This window comes from Poecile atricapillus, chromosome 4 (assembly GCF_030490865.1).
Source record: "Poecile atricapillus isolate bPoeAtr1 chromosome 4, bPoeAtr1.hap1, whole genome shotgun sequence".
Taxonomy (NCBI): Eukaryota; Metazoa; Chordata; class Aves; order Passeriformes; family Paridae; genus Poecile; species Poecile atricapillus.
Window position 1 is genome coordinate 56333702 of NC_081252.1, and position 27098 is coordinate 56360799.

At 33.1% G+C, this 27098-nt stretch overlaps 1 protein-coding gene across 5 annotated transcripts in view; it reads right to left on the bottom strand.

The window, feature by feature from the left end:
• PCDH7 (protocadherin 7) overlaps window positions 1-27098 on the bottom strand; it is a 265534-nt gene that overhangs the window by 118392 nt on the left and 120044 nt on the right. For 2 of the 5 annotated variants that reach the window (XM_058838422.1, XM_058838420.1), the window contains one exon: window positions 25009-25201. In XM_058838422.1, the coding sequence (XP_058694405.1) occupies window positions 25009-25201 (193 nt within the window). Of the gene's footprint in view, window positions 1-12109; window positions 12219-24984; window positions 25202-27098 lie in introns of those variants that run through there. The other 3 variants (XM_058838421.1, XM_058838419.1, XM_058838423.1) reach the window with 2 other exon arrangements.

Sequence of the window (27098 nt, forward strand, 5' to 3'; positions counted from 1 at the left end):
AATTTACAGATATTTATCTTACATTTTCCTAGCATCCATCTTAAGTACAATAGGTTTCTTATGAATAATACATGGCATTCTAATATATTACACCCATTCAATAAAGATTTACAGAAAAGACTATCTTGAACTTCCTTTTCCTCCCTGGGCATCAAATAATATGTCTCTAACACTGGCTACCCAGGAAAGCATTTAAAGTAGAAATTGAAAACTGTTTCCCAGATACAGGCTTTTCTGCCCACTTACTAGTTTGCATCACAGTTAATTGAAAATCTTATTTTGAAGTTTTATGGCTGCTACCAACTCAGTTCATAAATCTTAGAAGCTTTAAGCCTGTGCAGCATTGCAATGATTTTTCACACTAGGACCACATGCTGCAAACCAAAAACTGAAACACATCTTCAAATAAACTTCATAAAATAACTGGAGTTAGTTTGTTATATTTTAAAGAGGATCATTTGAAACATTTTTGAATGATCATCAAAATAATGAGAAGCTTTTTAAAGTGAAAACATATTCTACTTCTAATTGTTATAATATTAGAGTTCCTAAATAAAGATATTTAAACATGTTAACACAGAAAGATTTCTTCCTTCCAGTTTTAGAACAACTTGGGAAGATGATTTCTTTTACTGAGTATAACTGTAAGATTAAAAGAATCTTAAAATAAATTCTAATGTCATCTGCATAATAGTCTGAAGGATTAGATGAAGAGTTAGTTCTGCACTGTAATTCTCCCCCTCACTATGTTAAGAGTGTTAACAAAATCTGTGAATTATGTGTACAACTAAAAAGTTGTTGCTTACTCTTATTATTAACTGCAAAAACTCCAAAGCAAGAATGATGCTTTGACAGCACCTTGGAAAATTCCTTTCCTTATTTTAAGCAGCATGTAAGTTTTAATTGCTGGAGATACAAAATGCCTGCCTCCATCCCAAAGTATAGAGTCCTTACATTAATATATACACCTCTGTTAAAGCAGAGAACTATTACGATACTGTTATATCTCTTTCAGGAAGTGCTGCTTAAGACTTCTTACTATACATCGGCCCAAGAATTGAATAGTAAAGTTTCATCATGCTTTGAGTCATTCAATGTAGTTCAGGAAAATAAAAATGGAAATAAAATTGCATCTTGCTCTGACAATCTTGTCAGACAAAATTCTGTGTGTGGGAGAAATGTAAGGTGTATGTGTTTTAGACCACTGTGTATTCATGTAGCATAGAAAATTGTTCTCTAATATGCATTTGATGACTTGACTATATATATATATGTGTGTGTGTGTGTGTGTGTGTGTGTCTATTCACATACATTAAACATCACATAAAAGTTAAGAAGGAATAAAATTGACTTGGTAGAGGAGTTTAGCAGTTTCCTGTAATGATGCCTTTGATAGTGGCATCTTTATGCTTCAAAATATATCTTTGTGGGGTTGTTGGGATTATTTGAGATTTTTAGTTCTTGTTTTATTTTTCTTTATCAGAAAGAAGAGTGAACCTAAATAATTATTTGAGATTACCTACGGAAACATTTCAGTTTGTATGTTGTTGCTAGAGTTGCAAACTTGGAAACAATGAAACTCAGTATCCTGATAAAGGATACTCACTGCAAGAATATTGCATACTACCAGTGATCCTTTCCAAAATTTTGAATAGTGAAGTTTAAAAAGTGAGTTGCAAGAAAGACAAGAGAAATGCAAAGTATGGGCAGTTACTCAATCAGTAACATGATATAATATGCAAGCAAACTCAAGCATTCAGTGAAAAATCTAATTTTCCATTCAGTAACCAAAATAAAAGTATTTGCTGAGGAAGTAATTAGGTAGAAAGATAAGACATGCATATATCTTTCTGAAAAAAAGTGTATGCTAGGTACATCATGTGCAAGTTTCCCATAAAGCTTAACCCATGTAAATTGGCTTTTGATGCCAAGGGCAATAAGACCTTCAACAATATGCTGAGTGTGGGTCATCTAAGCTAGAGCTACCTAGAGTCACACTGAAATAATTCTCTTCCAAGATAAAAATCAGAAAAAAAAAAACCCAAATCAAAACAAAACCCCAAACCAAAACAAAACCCCAAACCAAAACCCAAACACATTCTTATCCCTGTATTCATATCTGACAGGTTTTGTAAAACTCTTAGAACATTAGTACAAACATATTTACATTAAATAAATTTCTCCTCAATTTAAAATTTTTAAATTTCAAAGCCCCACAGCAATATGTAACCTAGAAACACCATGCAATCAATTAACTTGTTGATTAATCATTAGTTCAGAAAATCACATTCATAAAAAAGAGTGAAGAATAGGCTATTTCAATAATTGGAGACAAAAACATGGGAAAAAAATCTATCTTCACATCTCTCTTCAAAAGAAAATAAAAATTGTCTAAATTCACTGATAATATAAAATATCAAATTACTTTTAGCCTCAAAACAACATCTTAGTCAACATCTGGCATGATATCCTGCACTTAGAAACTTAATATTGACTGATTCAGTTTAGGCACAAAGCCAAAAGAAGTGGTGAATCACTCTGCATCTCATCCATCTGATATCATTACATCAAAAGTTGGGGAAACAGAGAAGCTGTTTGCTTAAAACCACCTAAAAGTAAAGGAACTAAATTGAAATTTCCATTGTTAGCACCATCATATTTTGGTTAAAATTGAAGTTGTAGTAACTGTATATATTAAATAGCTAATGGAGTACATTAAATGAGATGATACTTCAGTGAAGAGGTTTCTCCTAGAAACAGTGGAAATAATTTCTAATCATGGAAAAGGTTGGCATAGTTTTATCTTCCTTTTATTTTTTTTTTTTCCATGAAAATTCTACATCAGGACTACTTTATTTATTCATGTATTTTGAAAAAACCCACAGTGAACATCCACAACAATAATGTAACTTTCAAGAGAAAACAGATACGTATGCCTGGACTATTGATGTAATTAAAATAGAAACTGCCCTAAAGGAGATCTAAACATTGATAGTCCTACAACAACAAAAATCCCTGTCAGATTACTAGTATGACTACAAGCTTTTCAAATTTAATTTAGGGCACTTTTTAACTTAGCCCACATGTCTCACCCATGTTATTTTCTTCTGTAATGCAACCAACAGTCAAGCCTAAAACAATTACAGAAGAGAATGCCTTCTGCATTTCCAAGTCTTTGTTTTCCTTTCATAAAGGTTTCAGTTTGAATCTGAGAGTATCTGAGTAAATTAAAAATACAGCTACATAATTAGATTCTTGCTTATGCCATGAGTAGACCTGAACAGTTCAAATTACAGGTGAAACAGCAGTAACTAAATAGTCTATTTACTCAATATAAGCAAAAAATTTCTATCTGAATTTAAAAAAAAAAATGTTACAGTATATCATAATTGATTTGCAATTTTCAGAATTCTTGCTTATGGGACATTAAATATTTTTCAACAGGCATGTCACATGCTACACGTATCATTGAAACCAGAAATTTACAAGACAAAAATCTAGTGAGCATTCAAACACAGAAACTTGCACAAAAACAAATTAAGTAGATTTGGCCAGTTTGAGAACCCAAAAAAGACAAATTTATGTCTGAGCCTAATTTCTGTAATCCAAAAACAAGCTTCTAATATGAAATTCTCTTGAAACATCATAACCATTTTGTATTTAGGAGCAATACTAGGATTTATGTTAAATTATACTCTTCATACTTTAATATAGGGAAACACTAAAAGGTGTTCCTAGTTTACTATCCACAAAAATTGGGTGTAGATAACTAATTTTTAGTGGAGGGTAGCTGCCCTTTTGAAAAGTACTGTGAGCAATTTGTGTATCTTTGTGATCATATCCATACTACAGGGAGATACTAAAGGGACTGCAGCACCTTTGCTGTCTTCTCCTCCATGTTGATAGTTCTGGTCTTTAAGTATCATAACCACCACTGCAATTGCCCTTCCATGGGCAGTTTCACATAAGCATTTTCTTTTAATGATATGATAAAAGTAATTAAGAAAAAGTTAATTTGTAAAACTTTTGCCGTGGAAATATTGTTCTGCAAATTATGAGAGTTACAAAGAGCATATTTTGATTTGAATTCTTAGCTAGGATGAATTTAAGTCATTGTTTTTCAAACTCTGATAGTTGAACTTTCAATTTAAACAACATGTGGGCATGTATTTTGAAGTATTACTTGAATCATATATGTGTATATGTATCTACACTGAGAAAAATTTCAAAGATCAGCATATACCAGGATTCATTGCCCTAAACTACTTCTGACATTAAAATGGAAAGACTTTTGGTAAATGTTGTTATCTAAAAGCAGAGCACTGCATATGCTGTTTGATCTGAATACAAAGATTTTAAACACTAAGAGTGACTGGAAGGTTTCTCCACTGTTCTTTAAGTATATTAAGTCTTTTCAGACATTTTCATAGAAAAAAATCCTTCATTTTCTACTCAAAGAGCCTGACTGACTAAAAATGTTCAAATATGCTGTTTGAAGGGTAATGTAAATCTTTTAAACATATAAAACCACCCTCTCTGTGCTCACCCTCCCTGTGACACACATTAAAGATGAGCTAAAATTGATAAAGTAAAAAAGAAAATTAAAAGATTATGTAATAGAAGTGTATTTCACTTCTTACTTTGAAATAAGAGGCGCTTTATGTAGATATCCTCAAAGAATCCAGGAAAATCGAATTCCTTTCCATTTCAGATGTAATCAACAATTTTCAACACAGGGTTTTCAATACTGTCTGAAATACTTCTGTACTTTATCCATTTCACTGGAGCATAATCTCAGAAATAACTGTCTTTTATGAGCAGTCCTTCAGTATGCCACAAAATTAAAAAACTGTAAGTATTTCATAGAATCTTAGAATGGCTTAGGTTGGAAGGAGCCTTGAAAAGCATCTAGCTCCAACACCTCTGCCGTGGGCAGGGGCACTTTCCCTGGACCCAGCTGCTCAGAGGTTCATCCAATCTGGCTTTGAACACTTCCACGGATGGGACACCCACAGGTTCTTTGGACAACCTGTTCTAGTGCCTCACCATCCTTGCAGAAAATAGGGGTTTTTTTCTAATATTTAATCTAAACTTAGTCTTTCAATTTAATACCATTATTCTTTCTTCTGTCATTGTACACATTTGTTTCTTTTACAAGAAAACCCCTATGCCTTTAAAAGTGTCAGTATTCTGTCAGTCTTGGTTTACAGAATGGGTTTTTAGCACCCATTTTTATGGCTTTAGAAGCACATCTGAACTATATTTTAAGAAATATAAAATTCCAAGTTTCCCTGACATTTATTTTATATAAACACAACATAATGACTTATTGAAGGTTCTTGTTTGAGGAACTTAAAAAAAAAAAAATCATATTTTTTATGTGGAATTTTTTTCAACAGTCTCATCAAAACTTGCGTATTAAAATTGTGAGTTTCTGAATGTGCAGTTCAGAAATCAAGTCTCCCACCATCTGTGCAAGAAACCTACCTCCCAGAATTACATTTCTTTTGCATGTTATTTCCTCCAATTTAATGAATTTTGTATTCCTTTCTTCATTGTGTCACACATTCAGGTGAAGAAAGATACTTCATCCAATCCTACTGCCTCCCATAAAAGAAGAAAACAAACTTGAGGAAACTCTGAAGAGAGTTTCTCTATTTCCTGTGTAAGCACTCTAATAATCATTCAGTAAAAATATATGTTATTATAGTGATATGAAATATGGTCTTGGATACCATTCTCTGCTATTATTTTTAAATAATCTATTTTTATGAAGAAATCCCAAACAACACCAAAACCCACCAAAAATGTACTTACTATGAAGACAAAATTCAATGTCTTTGTCATCCACCTTACTTTACTAGTGTAACCTTAAAAAATTGAGGCATTGTAGATGTGCCCAGAGTTCTATGTTGACTAGTTCTGGAGCGATCACTTAACACATATATGGTGTTTTGGGGTTTCTTTGGTTGGATTCTTGTTGTTGTTTTGGTTTTGTTCTCTTGTTTTTTTCTTTGCTTGTTTTTTTTTTTTCCCCAGTTAATTTATTTGTTTAGGTTTCCCTTCACAAAACACAAAGCTCTGAGTTTGGAAGTCTACTCTTGATGGTTGCCTGAAGAGAAAAATACACAAGTAGATCTTGTTCCTGAGTCTCCTATAAATTTTAGCTCCCATGTTACTGACCTAGTTTGTGCTACTTCATTTCAATGTCTTTTTATCTGAGTATTTCCAATACCAAGTTTATTACAAGTAAAGTTATTAGTAATACTATTTCCAGAAAGACCTGGCTGTGTTACTTTTCCTGCTCATACGTCTTAAATATGACCATTATTTTGATACCAAACTTACATGATTTTTTAGGCATCTTTGAATGTTGCCTGACTAAAATGTGAAATTCCACTGTTACTTCACACCTTTTTCAGGAAGGAAAGGAGGAAACATATAAGTCCAAGCCAGCAAAATTATTATCCTACTAGTAGATGCTAGAACCCTCCAGGGAGTTTCAGGTTAATTACTTATGACTCACTGGGACAGCTGAGGCTGATTACACTCAACATTTGGTATAAACAAGTAAGAAGAATATTCTCCTGCAAGCCCAGTGATCTGGGTATAGGTAGTGAGGGAATGATTTACAAAAGCTGGTACTGAAACCAAGGGAAAAGAACATAAAGGAATGCTGGCTCTCCTTATACTGTAATATTGAATCTGGTTTCTTCACAGTATAAGTTTTGGCTGAGCCCCACCTGTTACTGTTGATTCTGTGGTCAGGTGAATGTTACAGCTGGAAAAACCCAACTCAAACTCTTTTGTGGGCAGAATCCACGTGAAATTATTATCTTTCAGTAAAGTTATGTGCTTTTTCTGAGCTAATAAACCTGCTTAGTTCTGCTAATAATCTCTCTACAACACTACAGTTTTCCTTCAACTGTTTCTAGAACAAAGTAGGATTATCCACTTACACACATAGTAATCTGAGCTACAAGTTGGTGATTGCTATTGTCTCACAGTCCAGATTTTAAAAAAATATCTTTCTAATTTGTTGATTTGCTCAATAGAAACACTTTTTCTAGTATGTACATTCTATCTCTCTAAATATATATCTGAATATGTGCACCTATATTTACACGTTACAGATGGACTCATCTGTGTCAACAAGTCAGCTAAAAAACTGCACATGTAATTCTTCATCTAAAACCTTCTGAACCATTTTCCAAGACTGAATTTCCATATTAGCTGTCAAAAGGAAAACATAAGGGGAGAAAAAAGGATGGCTTGATCTCACAGGTCATAGGTACAGGGGAAGAACATTGGTTTGATGATTGCTGATCCAGGAAGGCTTGAGCAACAAAATATTTTTTACTTAGAAATTTGAATTATCGCATAGCCATGGAATGGAAAAAATCTAAAGATTTAAGGAAAAGAAAGGAATGAACTGACTGATATTTTTCATCTTCAAACTTGTAGTTCCTGTCTATCTTACAAGAGAGCTGTAGAAATTGGCTTTCCTTTTGTGATAATGGCTTTAAATAAGAACTTGCAAAATCTGTAAAAATAATTTTCTATTTTTTGTATTAATTCATACAAAAAATTCACAATGCGAAATACACAGTAAAGTTTATGAGAGAACGGAACTGCTGACTGGGAGACTTCTTCCAGTCCCTACAGCCTCTATTTTGTGAAAAAATAAATCTTAAATATAATATTTTTTAAAAGGTTATTTGGATCTAAAAAACTTTTTATTGTTGTATTTTCCTCTGGTAAATCCATGCAGCATGAAATAAATATTTCCTCTGTTTTGAGAATGTTCTTATTCTGACATGATTTTATGTATTATATTGAAATCAACACTAGTCACATTACAGTAAGTTTCCTTGTTTGATGAGAAATTTTAAAAAAATCTGAGCTTTAGAAATGTATTCTGAACCAGATATCCTTAACAAAGAGATCTGGAAAACATATTATTAAAATAAAATAAAATCCCAGAAAAGCAATTTGGAGTTTAGATCTAGTTTTCTTTCCTCTTTATTCCCTTTTTTTTTTTTTACTCCTTATACTCAATACTCCATTGTGTTACATTAAATTTTTTGTAATTAGGATAGAATAGTTGTAGTAGGAAGGGATAGACCTACAATAATCCTCTAGTTTAATAAAAAGTTAAAATATGTTGCTAAGGACATTCTCCAAAGATTTCCTTAGCACTTACAGGCCTGGGCATCAATCACCTCTCTAGGAAGCCTGATCCAGTGTTTGATTACACACAGAGGAAGGAAATGCCTCCTAATTCCCAGCCTAAACCTCCCTGGCACAGCTTCGAAACATTTTCATGCATCCTTGTCACTGGATCCCAGCGAGAAGAGATCAGCATCTACTTTTCCACCTCCCATCCCCAGGAGGCTGCAGGAAGAAATAGGTTCACCTCTCATCCTCCCTTTCTCCTAAAAATAGACATTAGGGTGTGATTCAACAGAGAAAAGAATCAGGTGATCTACTAGGTCTCATGTATAGCAGTATCTTTTTGTGGTAGGTTTGGTTAGGACAGTTAAAAAGGAAAAGATATTCTGTCTACGTTAGTTTTTGTTCTGAGGTTTTAATTTTCAGTTCTCCAAACCAATAGATAAAAAAACTTTAAAATTATTTTTTTATAAATGCCTTGATTTGATATTAGTGGTTTGCATGACATTTTACTATGAGTCAGGAAACCACCATGCAGTGATATATTTCTCCTGCAGCATATCCTGCTGTTTTATTTCTGTACCCCTGCAAGGCTAATAAGCTACATGATATATTATCATCATGAGGTGAGGGCAACACTCACGAGAAACCAAAGTATTTTGCTATTTAGTATACTCAAAGCCAAATCATTTCCTTCACTATTAGCATAATCAACTATTGACTACAAAAATCTTTTTAGAACAAGGGAAGAAAGCTACAAAGCTACCAGATGTAACTGGAAATTGAGAAAAAAAAAAAACCAAAACAGTGGTTTTGCAAAGAAAGGTACATAAAAAATAAAGGAATTTACCCTTAACTCTTTCATTCATATATCATTTAAAAAAAATTACAAGTAATTATACAATGTAAAGTTAACACCAATGATTATGCTATTTCTCGAAAGAGTAATCCACATAATTATTGAAATCCTGTTGCAGGAAGAAAAAAAAAAGGATTGGAAAGTCTTAAGTCCTCAAAAGTTTGCATATTCAAGCAAGGTATTGAAAAAAATGTGCTCTATGCTATTATTGCCTGAAATATGAAGGAGGAATAATTTTTTCATACATAGAATTAAGTTCTGGAGAAAATAATTATTTCAATCATCTTTGACTAAAACAAACTTTCTGAAACTATTTTTTTCTGAAAAAAAACCCCAAAACCCCCGTACTTCCTCTTAAAGGACCCACTACCCCATGAAACCTCATTCCCTTAAAAGAAAAAACAAACAAACAAACAAACAAAAAATCCTAGAATGACAATATGTTCTAATAGTTCTAGGTTTTTATAAGGGAATTTTTTGTAATTTTTTCCTGGGTTTTTTGTTTTTTATGGCTTTTTTGGACTATCTATACAGAAGGATTAAAAACTACCACCCTGAGCATAACAAAATCTTGTAAAGGAGATTTTATATACATAAAAATATAGAAAAGTAAGTGAGATTTCATCTTCATGAAAGCAGTTGTAATTTTGTCACCAGGGCTGTGATAAACACTTCCATAAATAATTATACAATGATAGGTTTAGGGTAAGGATACACTGGGAGTGAAGCTCTCAGTGATCTTCTGGAAATAGAGCACTATCTATCACTCAAGGAAAACAGACCATTCTAATTCAGGAGAAAGATGGAATAGAAAAACTTCGTGGTCTACATGAAAGTATTTATGTGCTTGAAATAATTAAAATCCATTTTCTTTTTAAAAACTGTACTAAGGAAGCATTTAAGGCTTTTTTTTTTTCTAATTTGAATTATCATTACTCTTAAAAAGCTGAACTTAACCTTTGAATGAATGTAAAAAATAATTTAAAATGCTAGATTTATAACACTTTAAAATGTAGAAAGAAGTTAAGTACAATTCTAGCATAAATATAAAATGCCCTTTTCATTCTCTCCAGCCCAAGAATCTTATTTGTTATAATTAATGCTGGAATGTTACTTTTTTTGAAATCATTCTCACATTAGTGGTTGTGCTGTTGTCACATGATCATCTGCTTCAAGTTTTTTGATTTCTTATGGCAAATATAAAAATTTAAGTGATACAGCTATGTTGGCAAATATGTTTCTGGAATGTATGTAGAAGAAATAATATCTTTGAACTTATTAAAAACCCAAACCGAAACCTGCTTTTCTGAAGCACAAAGAGACATCTTCACTAATACACATCATCACTAAAGGCACCACTTTTTGCTTTGAACTCCAACATTACCAATAAATAGTCCACCACTTTGCTAAAAAGCTTAAAAAAATATTTTTGAAACATCTGGAGGGATGGTTTAGGATTGTCTCAATTACAATTTTAACTATTTATTCATGTGTAAGAAAAGGGTAGTTAAGCCTTAACCATATTAAAACATTCAGCAAAACAACCTTCACTAAATTACTAGCTATGTACGTTACTACACATTACACCAAAGGTAAGTTATGGCTCAACAAGTTGTTTTCACCCAAGCACCTAAATTCAAACACTTCTCCCAATTCTGGGAACAACTCCATTGCATGAAATTTCAGTCAAGAAAGGAAAAGCCTTTCACAAATATTTCTGGAGTAGTGCAAGCTTTGTAAACCTCTTCCCTCCTGCTCCAGATATTCGATGTACTTGTTAACAACAAATAACTACTTAGTGGGGGGTGGAAAGACCAGCAAGGCTTGAAAGGGTCAGAGCAGTTCCGTTGAAATTAAACATTGCCAATTGATTTTTGAAATCAACAGGATATTCACGTAAAGCTTAGCTTATTAAATACAGTTCTCTCAACTCTGAGGAAAAATACTTATTTAGGAAAATGAATGTATTGGTCCATATTAAACCTGTATAGCACCCTTTTCTTCGCTTATAATATTTTTCTCCTTTTGTTGAAAAATTATGTGCTTGCAAATCACCATGAATATAGAGAGATTTTTCAGAAGATGAGAATAGTTGGAGTAAAGGTTGAGCTTAATCAAACTAAAACTTGGAAGTAATTTGAATTTGGCAATTATCAGCAGCTTTCCCTTTAGCTCACTGATCTTTACAAAGAACTTCCTATTCATTTTATGAAATGTATTTTGCACGTTTCATAAAGAAGTTTGTTTTCATTTTTTCACAGTGGTTGTGGCAGAGCTGGAAGCAGAATATAGAATCTCCCAATATCTATTCCAAATCATGCTGTGAAATGAATTCTTAAGTTGGACTCCAAAGAGGAAACGGCTTATTTCTTGCTGATGCAGCACGATACAAGAGCTTCTCCTGCAAAGATTTCTATTTGGCTACCCGAGCTGCTGATTAATCATGGATATTTGAACGTAGCTGCCATTTTATTACTTGTAAACTGTTTTTCTATTTTTGAAAACTTTTTATTTTTTAAAACATATTATTTGGACCTATTTCAGAAACATTTCTGGTTTTATTTTCTCATTCACCCAAGGAAGGGTCTTTGCAAGACAGATCTGCTAAACTGATAAATATAGTTCTCTCTAGTTAGCGATAGTAGCAAATGCAAAGATTTCAAAGGCTATTCAAGTTTAGATGTCAGAGAGTAAGAAATACACTAAAACTTTTGTGAAAACTCTTACCAACTAGAAAATTGAGGAAAATCTAAATAAATAGTTCTTTATGTGCTTTCCTTAAAAATAATTTTACAATTTGCTTAGGGATCAGAGGTTGGAAAGGCACATTTATTTGTATATTTTGTCAGATATTTCACAAAACATCACAACTCTCACTAAGGTCAGCAGCATTTAATATAATGATTAAAGAGAAAATGTCACATTATTTTGTAACTGATTGTATACATAAAAAAGACAAATAAAAATATAAGGAGTCTCTATAGAAATATTACATTATTTTATAGTAAAAAAATATAATTATCTTTATTAATCATTTCAACTTCCTACATATTTTTCTTCTCTGCTTCCCAGGGGAGTGTCTTTTTGCACACATAGAAGTATCAGCTTGCCCAACTTTATTATTTTTCTAAAGTCATGTTTATGAAAGTTAGGAGAAAGTTATACGCAAAAATCCAACCTTCAGAGGCTGTGAATGAAGCACAGAAATACGGAAAAGAGATATGAAAATATGTGAAGTTAAATAAAAACTATCAGAAATTTGTATATGTTTGTATTTTGCTTTGAGGTCAATCTAATGTCTGTTTTTCTTATGGGGTCCTTCAATCAATTCTAGTAGCGTTTGATCCAAAGTGTCTGGAATCCATAAGCATAAAATGTAACAGGTTTATATATTTGCTGCAATTCTATACCCCTACTGATAGCATTAGTTACAATCTTGTAATTTGAAACTCATAAATAATGGGATGTCTGGTTGAACATATATAACTTGCACTGTTTTCATGATGTCGCAGTATAAAGTGCCAGTTAAGTGAAGAGCATTTGCAAAATATAGGGCCTTAAGGACTGAACTGTATTTAGCTGTTTATAATGGTTGTAAATCCTTTCTTTACACAGTTATAGTAATGTGAATGAATTTTTAATCTATTTTGTTATAATAGTATCTCAGAAATACTGTATGCTCAAATATTTTATCCCTTTTGTGGAGTGTAGTTCCTCTGGAAAAAGAAGCAGCTACTGTAGCATCATGCAAAAGAAATTTTAGTCCTGTGTGAGATATGGAAAGGCAAGAATAACTCAGATCTAGACTGTCTAAATGAGTTTGTTGTTTAATTGTTGTAAATTGATAATCCCTTCGCAATTACTAGTAAAAAAGATGATGCGAGAAAGTCCCACAATGTCTTCTCAGTGCTCAAGACATTTTAAGATTTTGACACCAACTTATGAGGCATAACAGAGACTCTTTGCTCTCCAGCTGGGAAATTCACTTAACGAGAGAGTTTCAATAAATATTTGTGAGAGAAAATAGCAAATCTGTATGGTAAAATTTTGAAAAAAACTTTTTGTTGGCAGGAGATTAGAATTGGTTGAAAATCTAGACAGTAGAAATTTTTTTTGTTTAATTCTGTTTTCCACCCTTCACAAAGAACAACTAATGTTATTTTCAGCTAATAGAGCACAAGCACTCCTGCGTTCCAATATTGTAAAGTACTATTGCTTTCTAGGAGGTAACAGTAAGCATTTCACATTGCAGTATTACTAAAACACCTCTTTACAGTGAGGTGATCTGAACTAGTGTACGTAAGAACATTTAAAATTAGATTAATATAAGTACAAAGAAATATAGGAATCAATTCTGTTTTAAAGCTTAGGCCATGTCTAGTGTACTTCACTGTAATTATATGTGAAACTATTTTAATCCACTGCTGAAGTTCAACCCTATGTGGATTTCCTCTGTTCACGTAAACGTAGCGCTGACAGGAAGTACCAGGCTGTGAGCAGACAGAGCCAGCCCAAAAAGTAGCACTTGGCAGCCATTGCTATCCAAAGACTAATGGACTTTGTATCAGATCCTTTTACTTTAGTTGTTCTTTGCTGTCCTCTTTCCTGAGCTGACAGTCTCAACAGGATGCTAGTTAATGCTTGTGGGAGCAAGAGCATCTCTCCAGTAGGCAATATTCTCAAAGTGCTAACTCATTTTATACAAGCCAGTTAACTGTCACCTGAGAGTAATGACTTTCTATCACTACTGAACTGAACTTGATTCAATTCTTTTACTATTTATCTTCGCAGTAATAAACAAATTTGTCTTGTCAGTACAGTTTGTTTGCTTAGGCCCTTCTGAAAAAGAACCTTCTAAATGTCTGTTCCATGTGACAGAAAATACAACAGTACTAGACAGGAGGGGCAGTAGAGAGAATATTTTAGTTTTATAAATTCCTTAAGTTCCTCAATTAACATAATATTCTTGATAAAATTTATCAAGAAACTTCAGGATAAGGTCTTTCTTTATGTTTTGGAAATTTTTTTTTTCCATTTAAAATTCATACCATGAACAACAGCACGTGGGACTCTACCTGCTAAAAGCTAAAGGCAATTGTTTCCTTTTGAAGAGAAAAGCAAGAGAAAAATATTCACTTATCTAAGCCTTTGGGGGCATCTTGGGTTTTTCTGCATTTTCCCATTACTATTTGTGAGATTAGATCTGACTGTGTCTCAAGTTTCCATATCTATGCTCCTGGCAAGTAAGCTATGCCTCTAAGCAACATCCTTTATTAGGAACGGTGTGCTGTGGCAGTATAGAGCCTGTCCTCTGTATTGTCATTTATAAAATCTAGGATGTATTCCTCTTTGACTCACAACTATTTTGCTTCATCGTTCTCTGTGAGCCAGCTTCTTATGCCACTGTTATTTCCCAAAGTTTAATTCTGCGGATATGACCATTTCCAGTACAGGAGGAAAATATGGCTGGGAAAAACCAATTCTATTCATACTCCTTACATATTGCTGTTGACTCTCTCATGCTGAATAGAAAACATAAAGACATTTCAGTGTAACTTTGATTTTTTTCCTGTCACCCTTTAGCCTTCATCCTTGTTATCATCCAAGTAAAAAACTATAGGCAGAATATATTTTTTTAGAATTTCTTCCAAGAAAAAGAAAAGATAGTATAATGTCAAAATTATTAAACCTCATTTTTCTTACAGCTTTTCTCAGGCCAATGTTAATTGCTAGAATATGAGAGGGCTATCTGGAGCATGCTAAGAGTAGAACCAAAGTCCGTGTTGTTTCTATGCCTCTTCGCTGTACTTCTGTACAACACCACATTGGAGAGAAGGCTTCAGGAAGGATGTGAGTCATCCAGGCAGATTCCATGACTCTTGAGTCATACTGTGCAGGTTCCTTGCTTATTGTCAAATGGATCAGTCACCATTTTTTTTAGTTCTCCAGGACTGTTCAAATTTTTTCTTACATGCTTTAGGTGTCTTTATAAAATGTTTTTTATCATGCTATTACAAGGTTTCAATAAACATGAAAACTTTTTGTACAGATAATTAGCCTTTGACCACCCTTTTTTTACTGAAACTAATTTAACTAAATAATGAAATTTCATTAAATACAGTATATGATTTGGGGCATTGAATCAGACATCCCCAAACACAAATGAAATAGTTAGATTTCTTGTATTTTAAAAATCAGCATATGCAAGTTACCATATAACCATAAGTTACAAATTATTCCACTTTTGTCTATTTAGCCCCCTTAGCCCTGGAAACCACCAGAAACCTATAAAACAAAGTTAACTATCTTACTACTCTCTCACACACTTGAATAATGGCTGTGTATAAGATACCTAGAACAAGCATAATTCCAGAGCTGTCAAATCTACTGACTTATTACAATAATTCACATAATATTATTGCAATACATAGCATAATATGAAAAGAATGTTGGAATAAATTTTCTAATTCAGTAGCAGGGAATGATGGCCACTGTTGATAGAATTAGACATTGTGAGATATTAAAAAGTAACCCTAACCCTAACCCATACCATGCATATATAAGTTTATCTCTCAAAGATTTTGTTAAAGAAACTAAGAGGTTTCTATTCTCCACTCAGAGAATAGAAGTTTCTGTTATTGACTAACAACAGTAGAAGATAAAATTACATCAGCTCTCTTGGCCTTCTCTTTGTAGTAAAAGTTTGCAATGTCATATTCCACTGATAGTGTTACTTAAATATCTCATGATGATGCGAATATCATTACACTGCCCCAAAAAGGGACCTATTCTCCTCTTCAAAGAGTATATGAATTAATTTGAACAGAGAAACTACATCAGAAAACCACTGACTGTGCAGCTGAAATAATTTAAAGACAGTAGGACAGCAGGACACAAATACCACACACTTTTTGAATTAATGAGATTTAATTTAAAAAGCCTTTTCCCAGAATTCTTTCTATGGACAATACTGGTCTTTATAGTACTATTACCATTTCAGAAAAAGACAGAAAAATCCATGGATCAAGAAAATAAATCTGCCATAAAATCGTAGAGGGAGAAAACAAACACTTTGGTAGGAGACAGTCCTATGTCTTGTTTACATAAAATTTTAGGTATGATACACTTCAATTTTTCTTCGCTTTCTGATGAAATAATGCAGATTGCTTAGTAAAAGAACAAGTGCCCCTGCAGGGCACTTCAGGGCTAATTTGCTCCTTAGATATAGCTAAAAAACATGTTAAAACCAGCAAGTTGGGGAAGCTAGTATGGACTAGTACGATAGCAAGAAAGCACCCAATAATCAATACAAATTAATTATCAATACTGTTTTTCCTTCACTGCCTTTAAATTTCACCTTTCTTATTATCCAAACAGAAGTTTACATCTATGACTTAATTTCCTATTTTAGATGTTAGAAAGAAGTACATATTTGAATAATCCATCAAAACAACCTTTATAAACTTTATTTACTGAGAGATGTTTTTGTCCTTTCCTAAAAGCTGTATAAGGATGGACAGCTCTTTTAAACATGAATGGCAAGTTATCTACAATAAAAGATTTGCATTTAATATTAACAGAATTTATTACTCTAGTTTACAGGAAAAAAAACAACAAAAAAATACCTTATAAAATACTGATTACTAAAATACACTTTCTTACATAATAAATGCTGTCTTTTCTTTTGCTTTTATCTGTGCACAAAAATTGTGTTGGAGCATAAAACCCCTGGGTTTTTTTGGTAGTGGGGGTTTTGTTGTTATTGTTGTTCCTTGCTCAAAACAAGTCAAGAAGTCCTGAAATATTAAGTTACTAATAAATTGAAGCAATTTTTTAAAAATTCTAATGTATGTCTTGTTCTAGTATATGCCATGATTTTTTTTTACTTATTCAAGACATTCGAGTTGGCATTCACATGAAATGCTGTGTTGCTGTTGAGGCAAAAAAAGCAATATAGGTTATACTGTAGTAATATTCAGAAATATTTAAATATCTAATTCATATTATGTTTTCATTTAAATCCTCTTGTCATCATAGAAGTTGTTCCATTTGTCTGAAAATCAATTATAAAATATAAATATACAATAGAATTTTCAGAACTACAGATGACACATATCATACTGGAGGTTCTAATTCCTTTAAATACCGATCTATAGATTTTGGCATACTAAAGTTAGCATATTTACTAAAATACATAAGAGATAAACACACTTCCCTTCAATCTTTGGGGTTTAAACCATTTGCAATAACAACTGAATAATGGACTTCTTATATAACAGTAAATTTTAGTATGGGTACAAATCAACACATTGTCATTAAAAAATCCCTATCTGCTGCTCCTTTACAGGCTCAGAAGTTTATTTTTCCTTTGTCTAATCCAAGACTAACGGGACACACAATCACTTTGAAAACCCTCATTGGGAAAAAGAGATATTAATAGTTGCATGCAATGGAAACCGGACAAATTTGAACATGTAAATCCATAAATATACTAAATGCACATTATATGGCTCAGGGAATCAGAATTCCCAACTGCAGATGTATAGAAGATTATTTTGAAAACAAAACAGCTTATTTGTCTTGCTATACTTTTCCCTGAGCACCTTATTTTGGCCATCAGATGATCTTTGGTCTGACCCTATACCTTACTTGGATTTCCCATATACAGAGGAAAAAGTATTTTTCACTGAAATCAAGATTAAATAGCCTTATAAAGTACTTGTTTTGGATCTTCATTATACTCGAAGATTTGAAGGGATAGGAAGATCTAATATTGTCCAGGAAACTGAAGAATCTGTCATTAAATACAGCCAACTGGGAAATAGAGTATCTTGAAAGGGCTCATTGGAACAGAGGAAAAATAAATTTCCGTTGAATCTTAGCACTAGATTTTTTTCAGGAAAGAGCCTGCCTTGGATGCAAAGGTTGCTAAATATTCCATTCATAAACCAGATGTCTGTTCTTCCTTGAGTCTGTAAATTCTGGAATGCATTTTGCCTTCCATCTACATTGAGGACTGCGACAGTATCAAAGGGAGTTCTGCAATCTGCATCAGTGGGAGGCTGCCTGAGCTAGCAGCTGGCACGGAAGACTTGGACAAAAGCCTAACTTCACTAAGTCAGTTGCAAAACCTTAATCAAGCTTGAAGTTGATGTTCAAATTATTACTTTTTGAGGGGTACACAATGTTTGGATCAATTCACAGCATGACAATGGACATACTGCTTTACTTTCTGATCATTTAGTTCTCCACTTGTCAGTATAGTTCGTTCATATCCACCTCAGTGAATTGATTTGAAATTCATAGATGAGGCAGGTTATATAACTGCAACTGTCTAGATCTCATGAGTATTTGCAGTGAGAACTGACTCACTGAGATGTGTACAAGTGTGCACACCCACATGCACATACAAACTCTTTCCTCACTGCTTCATCCTAACAGATATAACTGCAGGTATGGTTCTTTAAAAATCCAAAGTCTTACTCCACTTTCACCTTACTGGCTAAAAACTGATGGAATGTAAACATAGATTTCCTTTTTAAGGGGTAATAAAAGAAATCAGTTTTAGCACATGGCATTTCAAGTTATCTGTTATCAATAGGCTATTTTTAACAGTGGTGAACATTTATTGCTGTGTGTATTTTCTTTTTAAGAGCAGGATACAGAAATCAGGAGTGGAGGAAGAACTCATGATTTTTCAGAAAAGAGGCATATGCTATTCACTCTGCAGCACAAAAGGAGCTAGAACAAATACAATGAGAAAGCAACAGAGAGAACAGGAAGAGACATACAATTCTATTCAGAAAATCAAAAAAGTGCTGAATAATTTGTTTGGCTACCAATGTGTGGTGGTGGATTTCCAATACAGAAATAAACATTCCTTTGATTCCAGTGGATCCAAGCATATGTTCTCTGAGCAGTTAAAATCCTGATCAGGCAGAAAACCATTCACAGCAAACTGAGGTACACTTCATGAGCAGAACATAGAAGTTGTTGATATTTGTCTGGACAGTCAAGGAAAATAGAGAAGGTAGTGAAAAATGCTATTCTGTTGTCTTCAATGAGAGCTTTTTCTGATCGTATTTGGTGTATATTTGGGGCTTTACTTTGCACTGTGCATTTGAAGTACAATATAAACATAGAATAGTAGTTAATATACAATAAACCTTAGTGCAATGATATACAATGGACAACCTAAAATAATTTCTCAACTTTGTGTGGTAAATTATTGAGTTAATAAAGCAAATGTATATGTCTCAGCACTAGGAGTTTAACATAAAATATCTTTCCCTCATTTCTATTACAAGTATATATACATAACACTTCAAAATATAATTCATAAAGAACAGGCACAATATAGTTTTGAAATGTAAAATATTAATGTGCATAAAGGTTATCAATTTATTCTTCTGTTGAAAAAAGTCATAGACATATGGGGTAGGGTCATCTAAAGGAACACAGTAAAAGATTACAAAAAAAAATCAAGGAGAAAACAGCCAATGTTCTTCCCAGCCAGGTTCTCTGCCTTACATAAGACTGCACTAGTGTATCAGGGACTCCTGCACAATTTGTCTTCTGTCTTACAAGCTGGACTTTTTTTCTTCCTCTTATAAAATGTCTTTTCAAGATCTTATCAGAATAATATATTCTCAAAAAAAAAAAACTTGTTCAAGATATAATTTATCACTGAATATGTATGTGTTCCAAAACATTACCCATGTATGTTGCTAGTGTTACAGAATCCAAAATTCATCATGTACCTAATTATAGGTTAGGATTCATCAGAAACAAGGATAAGAATTCTTATGTATTTGCATTATATAATAATTTTTGCAGCACTTTCTTGTATTTTAGGTTCATGCATGCAGGGTGATATTTAAGAAAAAGTAGATGCAGGAGCCATGACAGAATAAAAAGAAACCAACCAAACAAAAAAGTGCTGTTACTGTCTAATCACTACTTTGAAATTCTTTACTGACTCAGCCTCTCAGATGGAGTACTTATATCAATATTTTCAGGACATAATTTTAAAACAAAATTACTCTCATGAAATTTTAGGACCTGAATTCAAGAGGAAAGAAATTTTGAAAATATTGGAAACTGCAAAAATGCAGTCATTCTCTGAAATAAGTCAATGAGTGTCTGTTTGTTATTATACAATAGGTACAGTTAAGTCCTCAAGAACATTAAGCTGTGCCATTTGCCCTACAAAAAGCTAAAGGAAAATAGATTCTGTAAACACAGGTTCTCTAAATTAATAGATTCTTTTCTTCACACTTAGGTCCAAAGAAAGGATTAAGAATCTGTTTAACAAGTAAAAGTGAGAGAATGTTCTTACAGATAAAATTAATTACATTTATTAATTGTCAAAATTCAAACTTTCAAGCCTTCATTTCATGCATTATGAACCCCTTCTCTATACTGAGGGTGGAACTTTGACACTTGCAACCTAAATCTAAAATTGTCATTGAAAACAGAGCATGTTATCAGACTGTTTCAGCCGAGGTAATGCACTTCTCTTCCCTGGCTTTTATTTCTTCATGTGTCAGTCAGAGAGTAATTTATCTACTGATTTCTTTGTGGGAGTCAAGTAACTGAATTACAAAAATTCTGAGCTCCTTTTTAAGCTCTGCTCCTTACTTTATCTGTGACTTCAGACATGCCACTTAATCTTTCTTTACTCCATTTCCCCCTGCAAAAATGGAAGCTGTAAACCATTCATTTTTATTCCTTCTTTCCAGAGATGACTGCTCTTCTCCAACCCTATTTGATAATGAAACATGGGCTAACTTAAAATTCTGTGCTGCAGATCAAAGACATGTTGATGTAGAAGTACCTGAGCTAGAAGGCAGCTATCTCAGGTGTGGCAAACAGTTTAATTAGGACTGCATGGAAACAAATCTCGAGGGAAGATCATACAAGCCATAACCTGCAGTGCTGCAGTTACACCACTATAGGTCTTCTAGCTACATTAAACAAGAAACAAAACTGATTAGGCCACTACATGCATAAATAAACCGTAGATATGCAGAAATCAGGGGTATGGAGAAGGAATATCATTAAATATTTCTGAGAGCTGCAAGAAATCTGAGATGGACCTAATAGAACCATGTGAAGGGAAATGAAACAGAACAAGATTTAAAGATCATATCTGTAATTAATAACATAGGAATTAGTATGAAAAGACTGTCTTGTCCATTTCTCGAATTTTGAGACTACATCTCCAGCTATCCCTACCTTTGCTACAAGAAATAGATCCTAGGAAGATTTATAATTCCAAGGAAAGGTAAATTATAAGGAAACATAACAATCCATAACATTTAAAAACTAAAATGGAATGCTTCCATGGTCCTTCTCATAATGAAAAAATGAATAGTCACTAAAACAGTTAAATACAAGTTAAAAATAAACAAAGCCAAACAATTTTGGTAGCCCTCAGAGGATTTTGCTGTTGAAAGACATCCTTCAGGCCAGTAACTTGGCTTGTGGTAAATTAGTGGGGTTTTAGTACTACTACTATTATTATTATTTAGAAAATCACATGCTGACTATAAACTGTTAGAGTCAGGAGGAGAGGTAATTCTGGAAGTTTCTGTCACAGAGTTTTTTAAATTTTCTTTCAAGATGTTGTATTAGGCTTGGTCAGAACTAGAAAGCTATGACAAAAGACCAGGAAACTAATTTAGCATGGTAATGTATTTGCCCTTGATATACAAATATGTATGTAATGGAAATGTTCTTCAGAAAATTATTGTGCAATTTACATTAAGACAGTACCATTCTAACAGCAAAATCAGAGAAGGCTGCACATATGAGCAGAATTTCCTTGTAAGGAAAGCTCCAAGGGCAGGGGATAAATTAACTCAGAAGTTACTTTTGGTTCTGCAGATTTTACTAATTAACAAGATCTTTGCATACTGAATTTTCACAGTCAATCTGCTAACATTTCTTTTTTTCTTTCTTTTTTTTTTTTTTCTCCCACATCTGACACCACAGCTAATCAGCAGAATAAAACTTCAATCTACATCTGACAGTCAGCAGGCTGGTAGGCAATGTACGCCATATTCTAAGAAAATCAACGCCCTTACCCCTTTTTTCCAGTTTTCCAGTGTTTTATTCTCAACTGAGAAAATTTAAAGAAGCTCCTAACAGCAAATAGAAAGCTGAATTTCCTATATACTCTATCTGTGAACTGAAGCTTCTTAAATTTGCCTTAACTATAAAGATTACTTGTTTTACTTAGTCATCTGGGCTTGAAAAAATAAGAAGGAAACATATTGGAAGGTTTCATATACTGTGCTGAAGATTCTTATTTTAAATTCTAAAATGAAAGGAAATCCAAAACAATTAGTTATAACTGTACTGTTTCAAACCAACTGAAATTAAATGGTAAATATTTGAAGTAAAAATTATTAACCGAAATCACTTCCAAAATTCTGTTTCCATGGAAAATCTTCATAAAAATCCAGTATAAATCCTGATTAAAACCTAACTTAGCCAAACACTGCCAATTACCTAGATTCCAATTAAATGTGACAAATGAATACTTGACAGACTTAAATTTAAATTCTATTTCTGTCAGAATGATCCATTAATATTGAAAACTACATATCAGAATTTCAACAATGCAATAGTTAAAATACAAGTGGACTTAAGAATCATATGACAGAAAACTCTCACTCAAATATCAGGCATTACATGTATGAAGGAACAAAAGTACATTCCATCCTGTTCCATCAATATTTATAGATTAATGTTAACAGAAATTTCTGGAGGTAGTTGACATATCAATGTTGAAATCTTGTCTTTAAAATGTGACAGCAAAATCTAGAAGTCTGTAGAATAAAATTTTCACTACAATATCACCGATCTTTTAAAGGTATCTGTTCAAGGTTTTTAAAGGAGGAGGAAATCCTGATTCTATGCATGTCCCAAACAAAAGTTTTTTACTGGAGATTTTTTTTTTTATTTGCAATGAACTAATATATATCTACATCTATCTATCTATATCTATCTATCTATCTATCTATCTATCTATCTATCTATCTATCTATCTATCTATTTATCATCTAACTATGTATTAACTTTAGAATACTATTTTCAAAACCAAATCCATAAAATTTTTCCTACCAAATATAAAATAAATTATTAAAAAAAAATCTAAAATATTTTAGTTATTAGAATGCAATGCCAAGTTTTTTACATCAATATGAAAACCTAAACTAATTTGCTTTAACTTATGACACTGCTTAAGCACTTTTCATTTTCAATTACACTTCAGTTAGTGTGATTTTCTTTTTTATTTGCTACCAAATATATTAAAATTTATATTCATTTGTGATTCTACAGTTTCTCCAGCATGGATCAGGCATATCCCACTTAAAAATACTTTCTGAACTCAGAATTTCATGTCTACAAATTCTTTTCATTGTTGGATGTCCAAGGGAATTTACAAATAATTTAATTATCCTAATCACAAAATCTCACTACAAAACAAACAATAAAATAATCAGCCCAATTTAGGTATGGATTCTATAAGCCTTTTTTTCTGACATTTTTTCCAGTAATACCATTATCATTTTTTCCCCCTACCACATCCCCAGAAATATGAAATGTAAACAAATATATTCATATAAACAACCAAGGAGAATATATAAATGCAAATGTATAAACATACATAACCTAATATATCATTAGATGGATAATACTATCTTCCTTTCTAGTGAATTAATTTTTTTGCTATTGCGATATACATTTTAAGCATATGTAGACTGCTGTAACCATTCTTCAGTAATATATACTAGATTTGGAAGTATCTTACCATGTAAAGTAACATAGTTTTAATGGGTTGACATGTCTAACTCAGATAAGACAAAACCCCAAGAACAATTATTCTGTTTTGTAATCTCTGAAAAGCTAACATGCACTTAGCCGAACTAATTAATTAATTCTATAACAAAAAAACACACCACCCTTCTTGCATGTACCCACCGATAAAACTGGATTAGAAACCCCATTATTTCTTTGGTTATCAAAAATCTGTACACTTTGACGTGTATCAATTTATTTTCTTGTTTATGGGCAAATTAAATTACAATGAAGTCGGTCTCTGACTTCATAAAACTTTAGATCAAGGCCAAAACATGGAAAACAGTGAAATATTCATGTTTTATAAAATACATTTCCAAATGAATAAGTATTTTTGGTTTTTTAATCCTGAATAGTTTTAGATAGAAAGAAAAACAGAACCTAACCTGAGACGTATATTAACATTTTTTGGTTTTTAATAATAGGAAAATTACTATGGAATAAATAAGTACTTAAAATTTTCCCCTTCTACATAAATGGACCCCAAACTTAAATGAAATGTTGTAAAAGTACTGGACAAAATAAAGTGTGAAGAAAAGGAAAGTAATGTTCTTCTATTCTGAAAAATGAAGAATGGACTTGACATTGGGTTTTATTTTGGAAACAGTCTATACAACGTTTTTTGGGAAAAGAGAATTCTCTAGAGTGTGGTTTTAAAATGCACTTTTCTTTTCCTGATGCTGTATCTATTACATTCTGGGAAATTTTCTAAGTAGGTTTTGACTCAAAAATGGAAGGAAATGAAAATATATGTCCTTTATGGCCTTTTATCTAAAATGAAAAATATGTAATTTTATTCAATTACCATTTCCCCACACCTCTACTAATAATTTTTTTTTTCAGTGTTTTAACTGCTTCTGCAGTATAGATTTTAAGTCATGAAAAAAAATAGAAAGTGCTGTTTTAATTAGTGGTGTTATGTTCCATTATTTTGTATATCTGCATTTTAACAAACTTTAAAATCAAATAACTGTAATATTAATTATTTAATATATTTATTTATGGTTTTGGACTGACCTTTCAAAAGTCTACTTAGTATCACTTGCTAGTGAGATTATGTGTGTGAATGTTGTGTTTGCCCCTACCATTTTCCATATGCTCTGCCTCACCAACACTGCCATCCGGCGTAGTCCTTTCGTAGTTGTCCTCTGGGAGTGGAAGGGCACCCAGTCTTGGCCCTGATGAACTCTTACTGCTTGGTGTTTCTGACTCCTCCAGACCGCTGTCATAGCAACTCTGCAATGACCCTTGATGCGGGTCCTGAGGCTGACTCACAACAGAAAACGTCACTCTACGAAACGGCTGCAAGAGAAAAGATTCTGAATGTCACTGGAAAGTTCAGTCTTTGAACATCTGATTCTCAAAACATGACTTAAGCAAACTCATATTTTAACATTTACCAATTAAACAATTTTGTCTACATTAAAGCAAACAGAAAGTACAGTTCTTACATAAAAGGCCACTGGACTGAGTATGCATGGAATTTTACTGCAATACATGGTCCAGAACCTTCCCACAGTTTGTCATAGCCTCCTTCCAAATTGTTACATGGGCTAAGAAAGCTGTTTATAATTCTTTATAAATTTTGCACAGTTTCTCTATCAATCAGTTGTAATAAGTTGACCAGAATTAATATCAGACCGCATAAAGGTGCTTGACAGTGTGTGCACATGTATGTGTAAGATTGTGTGGGTGGGTAAAAATGCTCGTCTGCAAACTATATTGTGGGTATTACAAACATATCAACACACCCATAAGACTTCTATAAAATCACTACCTGATTCTGACAGCTAGTTAACATGAGAAAGGAGGGGGGGAAAAAAAAAAAAAAAAAAAAGGAAAGGGACAAAAAAGCCTCTTAGGTCCTTTGCCATAAAAGCCGGTGCCTGGAGACAGGGTGTGTTGCCAACTGACTTAATAAAGCCTTTAAAGTACCGCAAGCACAGCTGACACAACACGCTTCCACTGGGACTGTACAAACATGGATTGTTAGAGATTTGTATTCATTCAAAATGACAGATATTACTGTTGCTCTGGAAGCCTACATGCTGAACCCTGGCACCAATGAGAATCCCAGGAAGTGGAAGAGTCAATCCTTCACATTTCAGAGGACGATTAGGATGTGCAGGATTTTCAGTGAGAAGTTAGGGGATTCTCCTAGGATTTGAACTACACTCAAGCAGCAATTATTCATTTAAAATAATTTAATGATACATTTGAAATAACTTGCTGTTCACAAGGCTAGAGAACTCTAGAAAAGTGTTTGTTGTTCTAGAAAGCACCATCTGAAACAAATACCATTAGATTAATTTTATAAGACACCATGCAAGTTTTCCTGTGTTTAAAATGGGGTGTCTGACAGTGCTGTCCTTTGGATTAAGATGTATTTCAAGCCCTGTGTTAGAATGAGACATAAGCATATATCACTCCCACTTGCAACGGTAATCACTATAGGATGGAAATCTCTATGCAGGCCAGAAGGGAGAAAATAGCAACTGCTACCACTCACACAAGCCCTGAAGAACAGAAGTCCACATCAGGTTTACAAGCAGAGGGGTAAGTGGAGTTCCATTGTGAGGGTACAAAGTTCTTTTGAGGGTACAAAACTTTGAAGTTATAAAGGTAATTAGTGCTGATGATAGACAGGTTGGACAAAAAATATAATGCTAAACCTTCCTGGCACAAGTGGATCAAAAATTTAAACAAGTTACCAGAAATACTTTACTATAACTGATGTATCAAAACTTCATGCAATTACTACTTAGTTGTGGGTCAATGACACAAACTGTGAAACCCAGAGATCTGAATTCACTTAGACCATCCCATAGACTATTCCTGAATATCATACTATTCTGGCAGTCACATTTGGACCAGCTGAGCTGGGAGCAAGGCCCTTTGGCATCTACACACATCAAATTCACACAGTCATATTAAGTTTCCTTACTATCTCAAACCCAAATTCCCTATAGCAGAGTCTCAGATGTCCCAATCCTTAAAATGATTTAATCTTGGTGCAATGACCATATAAAAAAGTAAATAAGCTCGAGCTGGTACCTCTAAGGAGGGACCCTGAACTGAGGAAATCCTGAGCTTTTATACTTTCCCAGTCTAAGTGCATGGAAGCTGGGCTCTTCAGCTGCTCTGTCTTTGAGTGTCTGGTCACCTGGATGGGCACAGGGCACCCCACACCCTTTATTAT